The sequence below is a fragment of the Drosophila willistoni genome (genome assembly GCF_018902025.1).
Source record: "Drosophila willistoni isolate 14030-0811.24 chromosome 2L unlocalized genomic scaffold, UCI_dwil_1.1 Seg168, whole genome shotgun sequence".
NCBI classification, from domain to species: domain Eukaryota; kingdom Metazoa; phylum Arthropoda; class Insecta; order Diptera; family Drosophilidae; genus Drosophila; species Drosophila willistoni.
In genome coordinates, this window is record NW_025814047.1 from 4,301,943 (window position 1) to 4,322,621 (window position 20,679).

The 20,679-nt window shown below is 37.6% G+C and overlaps 1 protein-coding gene across 14 annotated transcripts in view; it reads right to left on the minus strand.

Annotated features, from left to right (window-relative positions):
- Positions 1-20,679, minus strand: part of LOC6640790 (heterogeneous nuclear ribonucleoprotein L) — a 146,011-nt gene that overhangs the window by 6,837 nt on the left and 118,495 nt on the right. For 7 of the 14 annotated variants that reach the window (XM_023174968.2, XM_023174961.2, XM_023174962.2 and 4 more), the window contains 3 exons: positions 16,758-16,805; positions 5,374-5,555; positions 5,113-5,205 (listed from right to left, as the gene is read on the minus strand). In XM_023174968.2, coding sequence (XP_023030736.1) covers positions 5,113-5,205; positions 5,374-5,555; positions 16,758-16,805 — 323 coding nt within the window. Of the gene's footprint in view, positions 1-5,112; positions 5,206-5,373; positions 5,586-16,757; positions 16,806-17,116; positions 17,624-20,679 lie in introns of those variants that run through there. The other 7 variants (XM_015178651.3, XM_015178650.3, XM_015178653.3 and 4 more) reach the window with 4 other exon arrangements.

The window sequence follows — 20,679 nt, forward strand, 5'->3', positions numbered from 1 at the left end:
CACAATTAAACCCTACAACCAATTTCTCATCACCCCACGGCCATCTCCCCCTTCCCTGTAATGGGCTAGCCGCAATCCAGTTTATATACAGCTGCAGCTTATGGCATTGGTTTGGATTGGTTTGGTCGATTGTACGGGGGGAAATGGGGGTCCATATCAAAGCGCATACGCTTCAATGGAATGTATATAGAAATTTTATATGGAAAGTGGGGTGAAATGCAAAAGAAGGAGATGAAGAAGAAGAGTGTGCCACCAAATGGGTAGGCCAAAAGTAAATAAAAACTAAATGAGGCTTATCGAAAACAAAAAACCCAAAAGCGAGACACGAAATGGTATCATTAAAATGAAACAGAAAAAACAAAAATAAATGAATAAAAATAAATATAGACCATAAATCAGTCAAGCAGAAAGCTGCCAGATACGATGTGGATATATTCACAGGCTCAAGAGAATATGAAAACAAAAGGATAATGAAATTACAAACATGCAAACATAAGGCTGGGTCCCGCTCTGTCCGTTGAAACAAAAAAGAAACACATAAAACACAACTGAAATGAACTGAACTGAACCGAAAGCTGCTGCTGCTGTTTGTGCTAAACTCTCCCCACTCCCCTCTCCAGCTCTGTGTGTGTGCAGGAATCGGCATTTTCAGGAGGGGGCGGGGTTGGACAAATCAAAGAACTCTTCATGCCTGGTTGGTCATCGGTTGGTCAACAACAACAATAAGTACAACAAATATTCGGTGCGTGTCTAATGAGCTGTGCTGTTGCGTAGTGCCCTCTATTCTACGCCTCCCCCCTATCCACTCCCAACATCTTCAATGGGTTTCCCACCACCCCGCGTATGTTGCGATAATTAAAATGATTTCCCCCCTCTAATGTTGTGCAATGTCGCATGGCGTCTGCTTTGCCATTTGATTTAACTGCTCACGCGCAACTAAAAACAAAAATCGCGGCAACTTTAACCCCCCAACGTAAGGTAAAGGGGGGTCAGCGGCAGAGTAAAGCCCTCCAAAGTCTATATAATACTCAGGAGAATCATGTTTGACAAACAGGCAGCAAAATGCTGTTTTGATATTGGCCTAGTTTTTAGTTATTTGATCAGGGACAACTTAAAAGTGCTTTGTTTTAAAGGTTTTTCCTAAGGAGCTTCTTAACCTAGTTAGATAATAGATTAATAGATAACGCTCCTTAAAATCGAAATCATAAATTACTTTTAAGCCGGACTCTTCTTTAAATTAGAAGTCAAACATCAATGCCAAATATAAATATATCAAATGGAAAATATAATGAACAGACTTTTCAATTAAATGATTTGAAAAATCATCCGTAATAGCCTAAGGGTTGGTAAAATGATATGCCACATTCTGCTAAACAAGGATTCTAAAACATATTTAGTACGACCATGAAGTAAAATAAGCTACTAACCCAAAAAACTGTTCAGTGAGAATCGAAAGAGTCCTTAAAGCGTCGATAGAAAGGAAAAAACCCGTTTTTTGGTGATTAATTGATTGGTTTTAAGTTGAAATCCAAACGAGAAGGAACTCGGCAAAACGCATTTCAACCATTTATTATACGAAACAGAAAAAGAAATTTTAACAATTTGCCTTAAATTTCATGATGAAATTCTTAAACAAAAAGAAATTTAGGAAATATTTCTTAAATTGTTTCTCTCACTCCCATTTGTACTTTCAAATTGGAAGTCCACCTGGTCAAATGCGATTTTAATGAGCATTTAATTGAGTGCGTGTTGGGTCGGTTGTTAAAAAAGATTTTTCTACTTTTTGACCTTTCTGGGTGGTGGGCCGAAATGGGGTGGCTTTTCGCCCCACCTCCTCTTCTATGGGTTCTTATTTGATTTTTGTGCCTTGCCATTTAACCTGCAAATCAATTTAATGACCGGACTTCATTTTCATTGCACACGACGAATTCTAAAAAATAATTAACCAGATTGCTTAACGTGACACAATGAGGGAGAAGGAGACAGAGTAAAAGTAGGTAGAGAGTTTGCTTCAAAAGAGAGCATGCTTGACGGGATAATCAAATTGTCCTTCGCCAATTTAGCATGCCCTACAAAAATGAATGGTTACATTAGTTAACTAAACGAACTTGGCATTTGAATTCCAGAAAACATGGCTTAAGGGAAGCATGTCCAATGGGACTCCCATTAACACCCATGTGCACACACACACACACATAAATTGATAAAAGGCAAGGGAGAGATAGAAGACAGAAGAGGCACAACAGCAGCATTTTGATTGAGTGGCCATCAATTTCTCATTCGAAATTCAAACATGTCGGACCCATAAACTAAAGTACCATCACACCCACACTCCAACACACAGATACACCCAAACACACGCACATATTGAACTTTATAATGAGGAAGCAACCCTGAGAGAGAGAGACGAGAGAAAATGCGTAGGCGTCGGCCCTTTTCGACCATTCTATTCTGTGTTGCATAGCGACAGGCGCAAAGGAAGAAAAAAAAGAAAGACGAAATCAAAAACTCACAGAAAGCGATAGAAGGAAAGGAGGAGAAGGAGAAGCGGGTTGGAGGAACGAAACGTTTGTTTGTGGCTTTTGCTTTATATCCAGTGAATAATGTTTGCGCATAATCATTTTTAATGGCTAATGAGTAGTTTCCGTCTCGGACAGGAAGTTTGTAATAAATCTCACCCCTGATCCTTCTCCACCAGCCCACCACTTATCCTTCCCTCTTCATATGGCTTTAGTTTCTCTGAACTAAATTACCCAGCCTTAAATTATCGCCCTGTCCTAACCAACTAATCTCCTCCAATTCCCTTTCACATACATGCACACACACACACACTCACACGGACCAAGCGTGTCCTTCACTCTTGGCTTTTAGTGATGGTTTTTCCCTTTTTCCTTTTACTTTACTCTGCCAGAGTGTAAAATACATTTAATTGTGGGCTAGTGGGCGCGGCCAATGGAAATATGGCCAACTAGGGAGTCGTGGTCAATTAATTTATGCCTCAAAAAGAGAAAAATTGCCAAAGCAGATTTAAAATGATTGAGGTGGCATAGTATGGAATGGCTAAAGGATAATTCGACTTTTTTGCTGCTGCTGTTATGGTAACTCGACTTTCCAATTAACCTGACCAACCAACTAAAATCGGTTCAGCGATTCAAAGTAACAAAAAGTAAAGTTTACTAACAACTATCTCTCCTCATTAAAAGTTCAATTGGCATTTGCAAAGTGTATACAAGTGAGAAAAGGGCTTGAATAAATATTCGTTCAAAAGATGCCTAAAAACAAGTCCAAGTCCATTGGCCATTGGACCGATGCCAAGTATTGGATTTTAAAATAAATACCAAAGGTAATGGAGAAATATTAATATTATCACGCTCAAACCTTACACCTTTCACTCTCCTCTTTTACCATTTTTCAAGGTTTTTTCCTTGCTCAAGTTACTCAGGCTTGAAATTTTATGTATGAATCTGACATGAAATCAAGAAAACACATGTCAGAAGAAAGCGAAACTTTATACAGTTGTGTCCTTGGTAAGCGCAAATTCATAAAGGAAAAACCTTTCTCACGCAGTGGAGTAGCACAGTAAAAAAGGCAAAGGACGACATATATGAAAAGGTCTTGCCTGAAAGTGAGTTTTTGAAATAGCTTGGCACGCCAAGGAGAACATTTTAACTTTGATGTCCCCTTAAGAGAAAAGGGGAAGGAGACAAGGGCGGAGCAGCAGCTCAAGATTAACAATGAGGTTTGAATTGGCATTTGAATTGTCATTTACTGAAGCTTACTAATGGATTTTTTTCTTCTTTTTTTTTGGGATGGTCTTCCCCGTGTTTTGATTTACAACAAGCGGCAAGCTAAAGAAATCAGAATCAATTGCTTTCAAAGAAGGGAGAGAGAGCGAGAAATCTTTCTTCATTCCCTGTGTTAAATCTGATGACGCTGCACTGATTGCTGTCCTTAAGCTATACACACACACATACACACACACATACACACACACACCCACACACACATTTGTGTATATGGTTTGAGGGTATTAATCTAAAACGCTTTATCTAAATGTGTTTCGCCGGATCCAACTGCTCAGTCTCTGGTCGTGGTCTACTAGTTGGTTGGTTGGTTGTTGCCTTCTTCTTTTTGCCTAGGCTTGAGCGGACATTCGTTTGGTGGTCCCACATCCAGTCACATCCTTTATTGCCTTTCGTTTTATTTGCACATTTACAAATGGCGCACAGACACAGAAATGTGTCTTGCGGTTGCCCGTTTACCTTTTTTTTCATGCTTTCTCTCTCTGGGCCACCCTTTCTGACTCATTTTTAAGAACCATCACAACCAACGACAATGAAATGCGTCTTTTTTCATCCGACAGTCGGAGGGCCTTTGGCTAAGTGCAAGCTGATGATGCTACATAATTCTCCTTAACCCTCACCCACTCACAAGACACAAAAAATGGGTTTAGCTTGACGAACTTTAAATTTTTGTACAAGGAATGTTTGAAGAGAAGTTGAAATGCGAATTGAGAAGTTGAAATTAAAGCAAATTGTAAAACGAAAATAATAAAGATTCCTTTGGAATTCTATTTCGGTTTTTAATGCATTAAAGTTTAAAATCATTAAGTGAATATTTCCTTCATATTTGATAGCGTATACAAGACTTGAATATTATACAATTATTTCAAGCAGGGTTGAGTATAATTATTGAAGGGAAGAGATTATACACCTCACGAACTTCCAATTTACTACGTCATTGTTTCAGGGTTTTTATCATAATTCTTCCGATTTTGTTTTTTTCTGTAAAAGCTGAAAGTTCTCTATATTCTGACTAGTTAACGTCTAACGTCATGTAGCTATGTACAGATGAATAACAATTCGATTAACTAGAATAATATAGAACAACCAGAGTAATGGAAATGTTATTTATCTTATGAAATATATTAAACATTGCATCTCGAGAAATATTTCTGCTGCTTTAATCAACAATTATATCTCAGGCTCAGAATCCTATCCTAGTTTGTTTCAATATATTTCAGAGTCTTATGATCATATTATAGAATAATTTCCCCATCGAGAATTGATCAGATTAAGTATAAAAAGTAATGAAATTGTTGTGTGCACTTACCCGAGCCACGTTGCCGTACAGGCAAACCAAATTGAAGAGTTTATCTGTGTTGGAAGTGTCGTGGTCCAGGCCATAGACCATCATTACGCCACCCTGAGAGACAGAGAAAGAGAGAGCGAAAGGAAATTGTTGTTAAATAATATCAATTTGAATTATCTGGTTACATCATCCTCCCAAACCCCATCCCTCCTTCTCCCACTCCCTGGAGGATGTAAGCCAGAAGAAATACCCATTAATTTTGTTGCATATAACAACACTCACCTGGGCCTGTCCTTGGGGTGTGAAAGCAACCGGTGCATTGCGACCGGGTACTACGCCGGTGGGCTCCTTCATCAAGCCAGTGGGATGAATGGCGGCTCCCTTCCAATTCTCGGGTGTGGTTGGATGATATTCGGGGGCTCCGAATGGTGGGAAGGCGGTGCCTGGTCCCAATAGCGGTGGCTCTTTAAATTGACAGAGATTGTGCGTTTGAGCTTGGGCAACAAGTTGATGATGATGTTGTTGTTGTTGTTGGTGTTGTTGGTGGTGGTGGTGATGTTGTTGTTGTTGTTGTTGTTGGTGACGGTGGTGGTGGTGGTGGTGGTGTGTCGGTGCATGTTGTTGTTGTTGTTGTTGTGGCAGTGTAGCAACTGCATTTTGTGCATAGTTATTGGATTTTTTTTTTACATATTTTGTTATTTATTTTGCAGCATGCAACAACAATCGAAAAAAATAACAGAAACCAAAAAAAAAAAAAAGCAAAAACGAAAAACAAAAAAGAATTGATAAAGTTCTTTCACTCTCAATATATGCTTCTCTCTCAAGCCTTGTTAATTTTTAAAACTTAATAAATAAATTATAAAAAATGATATGTTAATATATTTTTTCTCTGAAATTGTTGTTGCATGTCGCATTAAATAACAAAAAAAAGTAAATAAATTTATTAAACCACACATATCAGTCCCAAAAAGTTGAACATTTCCTTCTAACTATTACCAAAAATGGAAATATGAGAAAAAAAAACAAACCACAAACATTTTCATAGACAACTCACAGACTGGCAGGAGTAAAAAAGAGAGAGGGAGGAGGGTGGGAGGTCAGGGCATTTTTGGGTTGCGGTTTGTTTAAGCCAGCACAAGGTAAAATTTTCCTCTCTATCTCTCCACTTGCTGTGGTTTTGTATGCAAGTTAATTGAATTTTTGGCAAAAAGCAAAAGAAAAAAAAATGAAACACCTGGAAAAATCCTCAAAAATAAAGCTACATTTTTTTCTCCTCCTGTTTTGGTTGACAATTGCAAGAGAAAATTTGCTTAAATGTCGCGCTAAAAATTAAAGACGAAGAAATCTTTAGAGAGAAGAAGCCTCTGCCCGTTGCCTTCCTCCTCTGTGCCTGCCATTTAATTAACTTTAAAACTGGCAACACATGTGCCACACGCACACACACACACACTTTGAGGACGACCCGTTGCAAACTTTGCTCAGAGAGACACTAACAAACAGGCCTGGGAGGGAGAAGGTTATGCTCCGAATCTTGTTTAACCCAAAACACTTTAACTTAATCACAGGCAAAGTTAATGCCACACACAGAGAGAGAAAGAGAGAGAGATAGAGAGAGCAAAACTCTTGCCCGAGTGAGTTACATCAGCAGCAACTCAATTTGCATTGCATGGCGCAGCGGCAATGTCAGAAAGAGGATCTTCCTCCTCCTCCTCCTCCCTACTTGGCCATTTTGTTTGGATTTGATTTAGTTGCAGCTGCAGTTTTGCTAAGGACCATGGCTAGTTTATTTTCTGGCTACCTGGCATAACAAAAAACCAAAAACAAAAAACCCAAAAAATGGGGAATATTTACATAAAAATCTCTCCCTCTCTCTATACGTTGTGAAATGGCGGCTGGATTTTTGTTGATGGAGCGGTGGTTTTTGCCACACTTGTTTTTTTTGTTTACACAAAAAATGATGCTATTTTTACTCACTCCCCCAGCCAAAAGCAAGCCTTTAATCCCGATTCAAAGTTACGTGAGGATTTTAAAGTGTTTGTTTTTTTTGTTGGATCAAGGCACGTTTTCTGCTTCCAACTTGAATAAATAGTAGCGCTTCTCTATTAAAACTTTTCGGCAGAACTGGGCCTATATTCTGTGACATGCATGCTAATCCTCTCTCAATAAAATGTGTAATAAACCCGGGTCAAGAGAGACAAGGCAAATAGCCCTTAAGGAAAGTCAAACATAGTTGTTCATTTTCTTTAATTGAAATTCACAGCCTTAGCTGATTTGTTGCAAAACACACGGGGCGTATGCGTGACCGAAAAACCAAGCCATCATCTCAAGAACAAACGAACCAAGGGTCCAAGTAAAAGAAAAAATTCACACCCCGCGGCGGAAGCGTGCCTAAAATGTTTAAGTATTTTGGCAAGAAGAATTGTTGCATGCAATTGCTAGAAAATTGTTCACACGCAAGGAGACGACGCGCACTGCGCCACGTGGTTGGGTTCGGTTCAGGTTGCCCAGGTGTAAATTTTCAGTGTGCGCACAAATTATTTTAGATTATGTGGTTTGCTTTGGTTTAAGCTGCTCCTTGACAGCTTGAAGGAGAGAGAGGGGGAGTTGGCAGGGGGAGGAAGTTCTAACGGAAGTTAGAGTTTAGTTTTTATGGAGCGCTAAGTGTGAACAGCACACACCACACTTTTTCTCTCTCTCTTACATTTGCATATGGAAATATTTGTATTTAGTATATTTTTTTTTGTATTACTCATACGACATGTGGGCCAGGCGACACCAAAAATTCGAGTGTTTTGCAATTAAAAGTAAAGTTGAATTCTTAAATTTCTCCTCTCGTTGCCCCCCCCCTCCCTCCTCCTCTTATATTACAGCCTTGTTTGCTGTACTGAAAAATTGCTACAACAAAATTCCATTATATGGATGAGTTTAAAATGGTAGCAGAAAATAGAACTGAAACTTGCTTGTTCAGGCGTATATATGTATATAGTAGTAGTAGGAACACATTTATGCGCCGTTTACTGCCATTCAAACGGCTCTCTGCCCCACCCACACCCTGTGGGCTCTATCACACCCACTTGCACACATACGCATCGACAAGTCGGCCCTCTCTCGCTCTATCCTGGTGTGCTTTGGTACGAAGTATTTATGCAGCAAATTGTTGCATACTTTGTGGCATATTGTCAGGCGGCAAATGGCTAGAGTAGTAGGAGGAGGAGAAAGAGGAAACAGCAGAGGCAAGTTGCGGTTAGTTTTAAGCACAAATGTCACTCTATAGAAAACTCGAAGAGCATATACATTCTGTTTGCTGAAATGATGCTAAATCGTGATTTATAGCTTTTTATAGGGTATATTGTATAGTCGTTGATAACTTTTTTGCATCCCTCGTTTGTGTAAAGGTTTGATGCTTGCTTACACTGTTGTTAACTACAGCCCACAGTGTGTGCCTCTCTCTCTCCCGCTCTTGTGTTGCTTAGGCAGAGGCACATTTTACTTTTTCCCTCCTGTTCAATGATTTTCAATTTGTTAGAGTCAACTTAGGAGCATGAAGCGAAACTGTACTGCTGCTGCTGCAAAATATGCCAAGAGTCATGACACAAGTCAACCACCCCACCACCCGACCTGCATTCCACCTCCCGCCCCCTTTTACAAACTGCTCGCTTGCTGTTTATCTGACTGCATGCCAGGAGTAGGAGTAGCACTGACTCGCGTGTTCCCAACCCATTCTCCTCCTCCTTGTCATGTGACATTAATTTTCTCCAAACGCAGTCCATAGCCACGCCCATATACCCAACGTGTATCAACGTTTCCTCCCCTTTCTGTGTGTGTGTGTGTGTGCGCACGTCCTGCATAAACATTTCCATAAGCAGCTTCAAAATTGAATTTGTTTTCATAAGCAAAACTATTATGTTAGCAAAGAGTTGTCGTCCCTGTATGTGACATGATAGCGCGATGCGATGCGAACGACTTCCAAGACATCGTAGCTGAGCGAGTTAATAAAAAAGCAAAATCATAATAGAAAAAAGATTGTGAAAAATATACACAACCGTAGAAGGAGGAGGGAGTGCGGGGAAACCAGGACGAAAGCCAGAAGCGGAACGCTGCCAGCTCTAAGTTGAAGCTGATGAGCTGCGGGTTGATTATGTGACAATACGCTTGATTGGTTTTTAATGTTGTCGAGAGTTTAAGAGAGGGAGGGACGGGACAGGACACATGGCTTTTGTGCCAAAACACATTTTTCCAAATTTTATCTAAGCTATATTTTTTTCTTCTTCGATAGTTTTGGCAATTTGATTTTACAGTTCGACCTCCCCTACCCACCAAAGTATGCTAAGAACTATAGAACAGAGTAAATATAAATTGGGTTTATATAGCCATCACTATATATTTGGAAAGATAAATGTTTTAGCGTTAATTGGATTTTTTTAGTAACTCCTTAAAGTATGCAACGAACGACTTTCAGCTGAGGTAATCTAAAAGTCGTAATACCCTTACATTTTAAAGGGTCTAATTCTATATCTATGAGTAATGGCTGTAACAAAATTAAGCGCAAAATCTCTAGCAATGAGCCAATTTATATGCAATGTGCGACCTGTCACCCCTCTATCCACCCCTCTTTAAATTAGAACAATCTCGATAAGCTGAATTATCCAACCAAATAGGAGTGAGTAGAAGGAATACGGAGAGAAGAAAAAAAGGATTGTTGAATTGCGCTCGATTCGACGGTTTAATTCTCATGAGCTTAATTACATTTACGTTTACGTCGGATTTGAATAATATAAACGCCGTGTAATTATTGTCGGGTTTCACTTGCTTACTCTGTCGCACTCACACGTCCGGCATTCGGTTGGCCCACAGGGTCGTATAAGGAATGCAAACAAGCCCCTTAACGGTGGCAAAACACAGGAATAAACAGGAACAAATAAGCGAGACAACATAATTAGAAATGCCAAATGGAGGCATAGTTGGTAGGGTTTGTTTTCAACTACTACTAAATGGAGGGGTGAAGAAATGGATTCATTTAGACCAAGAGGAGACGACGACTTGGCCATGTGTGCGTATTGTGTGTGGCTTAATAATATAATTCATATTCACACACACATGCGACAACCCCAACAACTAAGCTTCGCCTCCTTTCTCCATCTCCTTCTGCTGCTTCACCTTTGTTCTAACCACGCATATTTTGTGTGTTTAGCAAATTGGAACTGCTTTGACATTTGCCTAATTATCGCATCGGTAAACAATTTTGGACTTTGCTTTAATGGCATGCAAACACACACACACTCACACACATATGTGACCAATTGTTCGAGTGTATGTGTGTGAGCCATTGAAGTGATTCTCAAATGCACTTGAACAACTTTTGGTCATGCCACATAGAAATTCTTTTCCAAAATGCCAATGGAAATCCATCCAAGTTTAAGTTGAGTTCTCTTTTGCTAGTTTTCTTCGTTTCTATTTCTTTTCCCATTTTGTTGGCTGGCCAAGAGACATTTCGAATATTTCGAGTGCCTTCGAAAGACGTTGAGACCAAGAGGTCCACATCGAGTGAAATTTCAACATTGCTCTCTTCTTTTAGTTTTGGTGTTTTTCTTGTGCTAGAAGAACTAACCTAGTAGTGGCAGTTTATGACATTTCGAGCTGCTTTCATTTTATTTTTTTTTTTTTGCTTTGCTAATGGCCATCGTTTGTATCTTTATCTTTTTATCTTTAAATACAGTGTACAAAAACTGAAGTGAACAGAATGATTACCTTTCTATGTTGTCTGCTTAAAAGAGTGAGGCAAACTGTGAATGAACTATTGAACTAACAAAAACGAATGCTAAGAACTAGTAAGACTCTTGGATGAGTACAAAATCTGTACCCAAAGTTAAATAGCAAATGAGAAAGGAACTCTTTGCGCCACTTCTATTCAACAGGTTCAATTTATTTTCATTTAATTGATTAATACTTCCTAGCAAACGCTTAAAATTTAAAAAAAACGACAAAGAATGAAATGTATTAGATAAGCCAGATAGTATTTAATATTGCTTTGATTATTTTGCGATATTTAGAGATTTCAAAAATGGTTCTAATATTTCGAAATTATCTGTAATCCATTTATATAAGTGACTGTTCTAGATAAGTGAAATGGAGCAACTTTTTCCTCCCTAAAGTATGCAATAATCAGTTTAACAAAACATTTTTTAAACGAAATTTGTTTTCTGTATTACTTTGATATTGATAATTGAACATTGTCTAGCAATCCTTATGATTTAATCTATTGACTACTGATATTGATTCATGCAATTGTATCTCTACGAGAATAATGTAGAGTCTCACATATTGAATGACTACTGCGTCGTATATATGTGTATATAAAAAGATTGTATTATTTGCATTTATTGCTACCAATTGGTTAGCACACAAAGTTTCACTGACAGATTCGTTTTGTTTTGATAAACTTTCCATTTATTTTCTCTATTTCCCGTGCACACTTTGTCATTCCGACTATATATTTTCTGCTGATAAGTTAGTAGTGATGGTTTTTGTTTTTTTTTTTTTGGTTGGTTGTTTTTCCTGATGGTAGAGGAAAAGTGAAAATCGATAATGACTGCCAAGCACGAAAAAAAATGAACGAAACAAAGCGCAATTATCGGGGGGTAGGTAATTTTGATATTGTAATTTGCCCTCGAACAAAAAAACAAAAATATAGAAAAATTATCAAGGCAAAATATGCCAAAATGGCAAACGCATTAGAACAAAATGGCAAATTAATTGCATTCAAAAAAAAAAAAGTAATGAAGCTAAAATACATTCTAAAAAAGTTTTTCGAATTTTTTACCAGCTGCAAAAATTAATTACAAATTATTTGAAGAGAGCAAAAGCAAGCAAAAGGGAAGAGAGCAAAAGCAACAGCCGCCACTTGCATAAATTATGCGAAAACCAGAGAAAGGGGGGGTGGTTTGAGTTGGATTCTTTTTTTTTTTTTTTAATGGAACATTAAAGAAAATCATTAGCAACATTTAGCAAGAGACGCCTCCTCTTTATGTGGCATGTGTGAAGGGGGTGGGGGCAGCAGGAGAAGATTGCCCATGCGGTCAAGAAGGGAGTGAATGAAAAGGAAAAGAAAATCTGTTGAAAACTATTTGATTATGCGCAACATTTATGGCTTCATTTATATGGAAATATCACAAGGTAAAAAGAATTTACATAGGCCAACAGGCCAAGAAGCAGAAGAAGGCAACAGCAAAGTGAGGTCGCTCGAATTGTTGGTCAATTTAAAAATGTGGTGAAAAAAATGAAATATTGTTGAAAAGCGTGATTTCCTATGCCGACTTCCTTCGCCTATTTGAAATTGTAATCAAATTGTTGATGAATGACTGGGGCATTAAGTTCTTAGGTCGTCTGTTCTCTATATAGTTCTTAAGAAAAAGACATTTAAAGCCAAGCAGAGGACAAATATGTATGTACATATCTTTTCAGTCAGTCGGCAGACGGTTGCAGTCATCAATCAAGTGTGCTTTTGATTGAAGATAATCGACGCAATATTGCGTGGAGCAAAGTTTCCATATATCCGAGGGGAGCTACAAACATTTTTGGTTGAGTAGTTTGCCACGGGAATGGGAGGAATAGCCAAGAGTGTCCATTAGCGCTCGTTAGTGTAGTTGGAGGTGGAAAGAGAGTGGAGAAGGTGGAGCGAAAGCATCGATAGGACATGGAAGAACACATTGTTCTTGTTCGACACGCCATCTAGCGAGCAGAAGCAGCAGCAGCAACAACATCATTGTCATCAGCTGCGTGCGCCGTGTGCTTCACCATGTTGACAACAATTTGATTGATCGCCTTTGATTGATTGATGGGAAGGGCACTTGTAGGTGCTTCTCCTGCTGCAGATGGGGCGGCGCCCCTTGGCCCTTCATTTCACCCCTCCTCTCGCAGAGCTTGGGCATAGTAACTTTAAAGCCATTTGCAACTTTTATTGTTCCTCAACATGGATTTAATTAAGCCCTGTCATTTTCCATCTCGCCTCCTCCCCACTTCACCAACTAACACCCTTCTTTTTCAAAGAGGGTTGTCTGCCATTTCCAATGACCGCAACATGACACAATTTGTCATTTTCAATTTATTGAATTACCATAAAATCCAAGCGCACACACAATTCATATATTTTGGTCATGTTCTTTCTACGACCGAAGAGCCCATCACATTTCATTGTGGTTGAGTTTTTCGTCCTGTTATGGTTGTTTATTTGGTTATTTCAATATGAATTAATTTATGGTGAAGAGATTTTTTTTCTGCTCTCACAATGTTACTGTAAATTCCATTTGATTTACGACCGAACCTGACATTTGTCCTCGCATACGATTCGAAAGATTGGCGGAAACATTTCTCCTAACATTTCTCGTTGTGGTTTGCTTTTTGTAGAGGGAAACAACACATAATGAACAACGAAATTTTGACTACTCGAATCTATGGGATTTTAGAGCCCTTTCTTAGGCCTTTCTCACATGTCCTTTTAAAGCACATCAGATTGCAGGACTTAGTAAAAAACACTAAACCAAGTACGAGTAAGGGATCGAGCAAGAATGATTTAAGTATAAAATCGAAGATGATTGAATAAAACCATATTATTTACTTATAAATTTGAAAATATCACTTGCTATAAATTCTAATTAACTAATATTAACGAAGGACTTTCAAATGCTAGATAAATGGAAAAAAACAATCGTATTTTCATACGAAAATGTTTTCAACGTCCTCTTCAGCTTTTCCCACCTGGGTAAACACAAAAACTTGCCGTAGTAAGTTAATTGAATTAATTTCAGCGACCGTGCTTGCCATTTAATTACCAAAAAAAAGAAACTATGAAAACAAATAAATGCCTCACCAACGTTGTCAACTGCATTACGTGAGTAAATATTAACTGAACCGAAACTGAACGGTGGACGTACGGACGGGAGGGACAGTTGCTGCCAATCAACAAAAGGAAGCCGCAAACAATCCAAAAAGCAAATATGTAGTAATCTTCTTCTATGGAATGAGGACACCACAAGAAGAATAAACAACTTCACACCTGCCGCCCCTGTCAGAAAATTAAGCAACTAGCACACTGGATGTGTGTGTATATAAATATATATATATTTTATGCCGAAACAGAAAAAACACAATGTCATGTTGCCTTTTTTTCCTGTGGGGTGGTCGGGGTCACCAAACTGACAAGTGCTTTTCTGTGGCAACTCTGGCAGCTCTCTCTGGCAACACACTTATTTGCATGTAGGTAAATTGTGTGCAGCTTAGTTTTTCTTATTAACCAAAATGATGACGGGTGGACATTCCCTCTCTCCCACCCTCTCTCTCTCTCTCTCCCTTTTGTATCAAAGGTGAGCTCATAAATCGTTTGCTAATCCCCTTGTAAAAAGTATCTCAAAAGAATGCCATAAATATCTAAAAAGTCAACATGGAAAAGAGCTTTCTGCCTCATTGGTATTTTTATGTATTTTTAAGTGTTTTTTATTCTGCTCCCCCTCAAATGTTTCTTCTGCCCACCTGTACACAAACACACACACAGAATTGGTTTGTGCGACATCTGCTCAACACTGGCCATGTGTGTGGTGTTGAAAAAGAGGCGTGGCATTTAGCCTATTGGGTCGAGTCAGCAAGCGAAACATTTAAAAATAAATGCAAACATTCGAGTTTTGTATGCACATGCGTGGGTGTTTGTGTGTGTGTGTCGTCTCACACACACACACGACAAAAAAAGATCAAAAAATTATATATTTATATGCCGCTTTGAATTATATTTTTAGCTGGCATTTTCTTTATATTTTTTTTGGCTTCTTTCTTTCTCTCTGCTTATTTTGCCACCCGTCTAGCAATTAAAATTAATTTATTTGGCAATTATTAGCCATTGAAAACATTTATTTTAATTATGGTGAAAATTTATGTCAATGTATGTGTGAGGGGGAGGATTGAGGCAATGGGTATATAAAAATCATTTAAATGGCCTTTTTATGTTTTTATCATAATTTGTTTTGACGAGTTGGGCGTTAATTTCACAGTTGCCGCACGATTAGGATAACATGTGAGCTAATTTGTTTAACAAATTGTGAGAGAAGAGGGGGGTCGGTATAGGAAGACGATTGATGACATTCTTTTATTTCGGTGGGCTATCTTTGAGATTGATGTCGGAATGTTATTTTCGAGGGGAGATAACTATTAGAAGATTGAATATAGGATGAACTAGAAACCTTAAACTTGACCTTTTTGGGGCATGGGGCAACTTTCCCATATGATGTGGGGGCGCTTCTGAGTTTCTCTTACTATCTTGAGCATTAAAATACTTCACAGTGGAATAAAAGAATGGATTAACCTTCTTGAAATTAACTTCCTTGAAATTTCTTACTAGTTTATGCTTTAAAATACCTTAAAGTGCATTTAATTAGTTCTATAATCGGATATTCGTCCTTTTACTTGATTAAAATTACTAATTCAATAATAAAATGCGGAAATTTCTTTGGGAAATGGATTTAACCATTGAGAAAGACCTTACAATTCCATTTAGTCAATGCAAAATGGCTAAGAATATACAAATCTTTATAGATTTAAAGCATAAAGCCAAAAAAGGGTAAACATTGCCTTTGCTTCCTATATTTGGCTAACAAAATTGAATTGCAGCTGCCATTTGTGTAATAATCACTTAAAAAGAAGTACGCCAAACACATGGCTAGCCATTTCATACGCACACACACACAGAGAGAATATAGATAAAATTATATGACCAAAAAAGTTTGCCCAGCAACCAGTAGAAGCCATTTTGGCCACAATGTTCCGGGGCGTTACGGCAATATCGACATTTTGAATGAAAATTGCGTGCATTGAAAATTATGCAAATTGTAAAACAAAAGCAATGGAAAGACTTTTATTTGGTCCACAAAGCCGACCAAATGATGCTCTTTGTCGTAATAGAAATAGACAAATATGGAAAGAGTATTGACCAAATTTAAACGTGTACAAGTTAAATTTTTCAAGACGCCAGCATCGACATCATTATAGAAATGTTAATGGAGCTGTCTCTCTCCTTCTCTCTTTTTCCCTTTAGATATAAACAACGTAAAACAGAAAGAGGGAAAAAAAATATTCAAGGAAAATGCAATTGAAAATTCATCTAAGACAAAAATTGTAAATTGCATTTTCCATCATCTATCCAGGGGCAGAAATTGATTAATCGCGTACAGTAAAATTCTTCATTCTGACATTGAGATGGAAATTTTTGTTTAGGGGTTTTCTATATAGCTTTTGATCTTTTTTTGGATTGCATATGGCATGCCATTGTTTTACAAAAAAAAACCCTTTCCCCGGCGCTTCTAACCTCCATCTGCTACTCTCGTCCTCATCCTATTTATTGTTGATTTCCTCCCCAGGGTGCTTTTGCAATTAATTTTACCATTTGCATTTTATCACAATAAACTTATCGTACGAAATGTTTAACTTTTGGGGCCAATGGGGCGAATGATTGATTTGTTTTTCCCCGGTTGTGGTGGTTTGTGTAATTTTCGTTTCGTTTTGTTGTGTTTGTCAAGTTGAGTTGAAGTGTGTAGAGTGTAGTGTTGGGTTATGTATGTATATATAGTGGTGCAGTGTAGTGTTAAGTAACGTGCAAGAAGTAGTATTGTTTAAAATGTACTTACGGCTGTCAAGCATAACAACATTTTCGGGTATAGAAAACAGCGACTTACCTGAAAATAGAATAGAAAATTGTGGAAAAAAAATCAATTTAATTAATTTGTACATGAAACCAAAATATGGAAAAAAAAAATATCAATATATCATATTTTATATAGGCATATAAATATATATAAATAGTTTAAACAGTGAGTGAGTAGTAGTAGAATAATTCAATTTGAAGAACTGTATTGAACAGAAAGTTTAGCGACAAATGTTGACACTTGGGAGAAAGAAGAAAGGAGATTGAGGGCACACACACACACGCACACACACACACACATACTTTTCATTTTTGCAAGTCATTGTCAGACAATTGACTTACCGTTTGATTGATAATATGTTGGATTCATCGGCTGCCTCTTGCGATAGACATTGCCATTGCCCACCAAGGCTCCCAACTGACCACCGCCCTGCTGCGGCCCACCACCCATCATCGGTCCGCCTGGGGCTTGGCCTTGAATATAATTATAATTGTTCTTATTGCCACCAAATTTGCGTGGCGGTGGGACAACGGCCGTATGCAACAGCTGCGGCTGCTGTGGCGGCGCTGCAATCTGTTGTGGTTGCAACGTCTGCTGTTGCGGTGGCTGCCACAAATAAGCGCTGGCATTAGCGTTTAGATTGTTCATTTCGTAAAAAGGAAAAACAAAAATCACACGAAAAAGCAAAAATTGAACGCAAATTTGGAACGCAATTAACAAAATAGAAAGTTTCGTAACAAACGAAGCGAAGGATAAAATATTAAAGCTTGCAAGAAAAACTGAATGCAAAATGTCAAAATAACACACACAGAAAGGTTTTCGCGTGAATTGCAGAAAAAATAAACTCGAAAAAAGAACACAAATAAAAACTATTGTAAATTTTCTTTTTGTTTCAATATATAAACACGAAAAACACTTTTTATTTTAAATGAATTAAACACGAGACTTTCTTGTTTCCACTGTGTGTTTTTTCCTTTTTTTTTTGTCAACTTTTTTATAGATTTATTTTTAACTTTTTTTTTAGTTTTTTTTTTTATATTTATGTATTTTGGTGTAAGCCTGGAGCACTTTACTGTAAGACGTCTGTGGGACGAATGATTTTTTGTGATAGAACTACTCGTGTCATTAGGTGAAAAATTGATTAACTAAATTCCGGCCTACTATGACAAGGGATAAATTTGCACTTTGATGACAGATGGCAGAGTTGCCACATGTTAATATTGACAATCGATTATCGATTAATATTTTTCAACAAATTGAAACGTGAGAATGAAACACAAAAACTTCCATTTACGATATAAATTTCAAGTCCATATCAGATGGAACATCAGAATGAAACATTAAAACAGGAAATTAAATTTACGATAAATCTGTTGCCAACTTTTGAAGTACAGATTTGACAGATGACAACAGAGTTGCTATTTGCCACTTAATCGATATTTGTTTTTTTTTTAATTTGTTTTGCAGCATGTTGCTGAAAAAAACACTCTAGTACAGGAAATTAGTTTTACACTAAATCTTTTTGCCCAATTTCAAGAACTTTAAACAAAAAGCAAACACTAACGCAACGAACTAAAAACTGCTGTGTACATGACAAAGCAAACTTGCAGTAGCCGTTGCCGTTGCAGGTTTCTCCTTATGTTGCTGTCGCCAAAAAGCCATGGATACGCTCTGTTCCATTCTGCCACCTGCACATGAAGCCAGGCAATGGAAACTTGAAAAACTTTCTGTGTGTGTGTGTGCTAGTGTAAATGCGGAACGTGGCCATTGTGGCAAGTGCCTGAAATACCACACACACACACATAGTTTCACATACGAGTAAGAGGAGTCCATTGAGAAGAGAAAGAGAGGAGAGATAGCATAAACAAAAAAGAACTACCCAAAAATAAAACTTAAACCGCAAAACTTTCTATTTGACGGTTTCCCATCTTCCTTCCTTATCCCCCACATTATTTTATTTTTGGTTTTCATAAAAACAAAAGTTGAGTAAAAAACATAAAAATTGCATTAAGTGGCAACACTAGGAAAACTAACGTAATGCACCTGTAATTGTATGCTAGAATTAACAAAAAAAAGAAACAAAATGACAACAAAAGAAGGTTCTGTCACAGAGGGGAGAAAGAGAAAAGAGAAGAGAACTCCACCAATTTTTTTTTGTGTGGTTTTTTTTTCTTTCTTTTCTGCTGTTGCTTATTATAAGCTTGGGTCATCTCGCTGTTAGAAAAAAGTGAAATTCCTCTACATAAACGATTTAAAGTGACAGGAACAGCAAAGACAGCAGGTGAAGAAAATGTATCTACTAGCCGACTAAGGCTAATATTGAAAAAAGGCTAAAAATTACTTTAACTTTTAGTTAATTGCAGTTTTTGGCATGGCTAAATTTAATCAAGGGTTAGTTAGTTATCATTTAAAGCAGTTCTAGCTAAAAGAATGCTGAGGTGCTTTGCTATGTAGTTGATTTGTTTTGACAAGTTCTAATTTTGAACTTAATTTTTTAGAGAACACGGTAGAATTGAAAGAAGCAAACCGAAATAAATTTAAATTTGAGTCAAATCAATTTTCAAGCCTAAAGTGCCCTAAGTTAAAGTGAGTCCACTGGACCAAAATAAATACTCTTGACACCACTTCACTTGTATGTATCTTAGAAAAGAACCGACTTATTAAACAACTTATTTTTTAACGAGACCTCTTCGTCCAGCAAGTCAAGCCTTTAACTCTACATCGATTGTCAACCTATCGATATATATTAAACAAATATCGTTATCGGCAATCTTATTTCCTAAAGGGTTGTCAAGCAATCCCACATACATTTTTCATTAGACTATATTTTCTTTTATTCCTCCAACACACTTTTTCAGTTTTTCTTAAACTATTTACGTCTTGCTAAAAGTAATCTGGATTACCTTTCCTACTGTAATGTGAAATTTAACAAGTTTTTCGTCACTTTTCACTTTGAATGTAATCTAATTTTAGATCGAAATTCAAATTAAGTACTTTTAAAAGCAATCGCATGTGTAAGTTCTATTTCACACATTTGTGCATTTAAAGCAAACCGAATGTCCTTTCATTCATTTGCGCCTAATTAAACACTGATTATGGAAACGCATATACCTCCCGACCCAACCGCTTCCTGCTCTGCCTGCTCGTGGCACTTGGAATTCTTGAATTTTCTTCTTCTCATGTTAAATCAGAAAATGGCATGCCTAATGAGAACTGAAATGCATTTCATTATGCCAACAAACAAACGAGTGTGTACTGGCATTCTCACTCACTAAATTCATGGCATGAACTGTACTAGTACTACTCGACCCAATTCCCCACTGGGAGGTCAGAGTGCGTTAATTGCTGGCACAACCATGGCAAATGAGTTGACAGGCAAAAGGCAGCAGTCACTGACTGACTGCTTTGGCTTTGACCAAGAGCCAAAAAGAGAGAAGAAGGGGGGCAGCAGAGAGCGAGTTAAAGTGTTTTTGGTTGAAAAGAGCCGTCGTCTTCAGCCTCTTCTCATTTGAAATGTGTCTTGGACATGTTGCGTAAATTATGCAGCAGATCTTAAACAGAGATATAGAAACCTAAAAGATATACATACATAGCTATGTAATTAACAAGCTATATATATATAGAGAGAGAGAATAAGAAGAAGGAATGCCAAACTATGTTGCTTTACATAGAACTGCGGCACATTTGCTCTAGTCAATCATTAGACAAAAATAGACAACAACAATGACAAACCACACACACACACACACACAATGTAAGACACACACATTTTAAATGAAGTGTGTCTAATATAGAAATTAATTAAACAGAATAGCTAACAGCAGGAGGAATTCGAAACACAAAAAGCACCGAAAAGACAGAGTAAAATCGACCGCACAATCGAACGACCCACCTCACGACCGAC